The sequence below is a fragment of the Triturus cristatus genome, chromosome 8 (genome assembly GCF_964204655.1).
Source record: "Triturus cristatus chromosome 8, aTriCri1.1, whole genome shotgun sequence".
Lineage (NCBI taxonomy): Eukaryota > Metazoa > Chordata > Amphibia > Caudata > Salamandridae > Triturus > Triturus cristatus.
The window spans coordinates 1,667,013,449-1,667,016,107 of record NC_140591.1 but is presented as its reverse complement, the minus strand read 5'-3'; the positions used below and the strand labels follow the sequence as shown (position 1 = coordinate 1,667,016,107).

The 2,659-nt window shown below is 40.5% G+C and overlaps 1 protein-coding gene across 1 annotated transcript; it reads left to right on the top strand.

Moving 5' to 3' along the window:
- Positions 1–675: 675 nt before the first annotated feature.
- On the top strand, positions 676–1,587 carry LOC146808530 (vomeronasal type-2 receptor 26-like). Its single transcript, XM_085623981.1, has one exon. It carries the CDS (start codon positions 676–678, stop codon positions 1,585–1,587), a length of 912 nt encoding a protein of 303 aa, XP_085480107.1.
- The last annotated feature ends 1,072 nt before the right edge of the window (positions 1,588–2,659 follow it).

Here is a 2,659-nt window from a genome sequence, read left to right as displayed (position 1 = left end):
CCAAACTCTAAGTAGAACAGGCAGACCAAGAGTTTGGCAGACAGGTCTCTGTCCACCAATTGTAAATCAGGCTCCAAGTCACTAGAATGTTGAAAGGGTTCCTTCTTCAAACAGGAGTAGCATAAAACTCCTACAAAAAGGAAGTGAGAACTCATTGTTCTTCCCCCATATATGTGAGTATTAGTTAGACAGTCCCACGGTCAACTAAATATAATATCTAAGAACTCTACCTCATATATCGCCTGAGTACCTCTGATACACAATCCCACTGTATGTGATTGTAAATGTCCTTCCAGCAATATGCCTTCTCTAAACACTAATTACTGTCTGTGATTTGACTTTATAAAGTATGTACTTTATAAACACAGTTATGATGTAAAATTCAATAAATTTGAGGCGTTTGGAGATGAAGAATTGTCAAATATTAGCCCTGATTTATAGCATTTTCTGAGAGCTTCATTCCATGAAGATGCAGCCACTCAGCATTCAGATTCCTTAAGAAGTGTAATCTCTTCTCTCATGCTCAGAATCTGTGCTGTGTAGGCTTAGTTGTTTTCCTATAGTAGGTTTTACAATGAAGGTGTTCCTTGGCATGAGCTATAGACTCTCCATAGTTATCCATCAAGTACAGTTCTACTCAATACTCCCATTTCCTTTTCAGACAAGACAAACTGCATGAAATGTCTTGAAGACCAATGGTCCAATGAGAGACGTGATACATGCCTCACAAAAGTCATGGTGTTTTTAAGGTTTGAAGAACCCCTTGGTCTAACACTTGCCATCTCTTCTACTGCCATGGTGTCAATGACTGTTTTCGTTTTGATTCTCTTTGTCAAGTTCAAAGACACTCCTGTCATAAAAGCCAACAATCGTGGCCTCAGTTACCTGCTCCTCATCGCCCTCATGTTCTGCTTCCTCTGCTCTTTCGTATTCATTGGCCGCCCCATGGCGCTCACTTGCATGCTTCGTCAAACTGCATTTGGTATAATTTTTTCTATAAGTGTCTCCTCTGTTCTCGCTAAAACTATTATTGTTTGTCTTGCATTTGCGGCAACACGTCCAGGCAGCTCTGCAAGGAAATGGCTGGGACAGAAGACCCCCTGTTGTATAGTGTGTGTCTGCTCATCACTTCAGCTTGTCATTTGTATTCAGTGGTTAGTCCTTTCTCCTCCATTTCCAGAGCTAATTACAACAATTCAAAATGACAAAATAATTATTGAGTGTAATGAAGGAAACACTATCTTCTTCTACTGCATGCTGGGATACCTGGGCCTCCTGGCCACAGTCAGCTTTGTAGTTGCCTTTGTCTCAAGGAATCTGCCTGGAAGCTTCAACGAGGCCAAGCTGATCACCTTCAGTATGCTGGTGTTTGTCAGTGTGTGGATCTCCTTCATCCCGGCTTACCTCAGCACACGGGGGAAGTACATGGTGGCTGTGGAGGTGTTTGCCATCCTGAGCTCCAGTGCTGGACTGCTGGGGTGTATATTCTTTCCAAAGTGTTATGTCATTCTTGTAAAGCCAGAGTGGAACACTAGGGGATATGTAGGAAGAAAAACACATTTGAATAACAAAGACAATGAAGTGTGATGGCCTTAGATTGCTTTAGCTTCATTGTACATTGACAATTATTATTGGCTTGCAAAATCTTGTTCCTGCAGCTCAGAAAGTGGTGCATAAGTCATTATGCCTATTGTAATACGTGCATAAAATCAAATGCATTATAACGCTTTATATTCATTATCTGTTGCTAGTCAGCTGTGCAATTAAATGACATAGCATTGTATTTGAAATGGGATTGAGAATGGAAGTCTATTCAGAATTTAGGAATACCTTAAAAGCAAAATGGAAGCTTCTCTCTGGGATGTGGTGTGGTCACAATATGGTATAAACTCCTGAAAGAGAGTGTAGCGCCAGGACTTTATTCTTCGTTCACCAATGTCTCATGCAACAGCTAGCAAGCGGTAGATGTCCATGGGATTGACATGCAAAGAATCCAACATTCTCATAATGTAGCACCATTTAATAAGAACATATCTGTCATACATTCCCAGAGAGAAGAGTTTCATTGTAAACTGCATTGATGTATTGTTCATACACCTTCAATATATCTTCCTGCACCTCTGGTAAACTATAGAGTAGCAAGCCAACAGCTATTCCTGGGGTATCTTTCTGTATTGCAGGGGCTGCTGATACCCAGTTTTTTTAAAGAAATGTTGTCCTCAGTTCATATGACAGATCTTTTATAGACCTGTTTACCTTTTAGAGTTTCTTACATATCTAATCTGGAAGAATGATAGATTATTTAGCCCTGTTCAAATTCAAGTTGAACCTTTCTTTTCTTACACCAAACACTTTCTTCACAGTTGCCTTATTGGGACTGTATGACAGTGGAACCAAAGTTTGGCCAGCCTCGCTGCTCATGACTCCCAACATGCTTTCTGTGAGCTCCTAGAATGCGTCAATGGTCTACAGGTCCGAGGACAGCTATCTGTTGACTGTCATCCACAATCAAAAGATTTGTCATCTGAGAGCCCAGGGAAAGCAGTGAGGAATAAATTAGTGATAACACAATCTTTGCTGCCTATCTGTGTGATTTCAAAGCTTGTGAGGAACATGTTCCTTGAAAAGAAACAATAACACTGGGCAAAAAATTGATGTT

Coding starts and splice junctions, on each gene's coding strand:
- LOC146808530 (XM_085623981.1), top strand. CDS start 676: ATGAAATGTCTTGAAGACCAATGGTCCAATGAGAGACGTGATACATGC.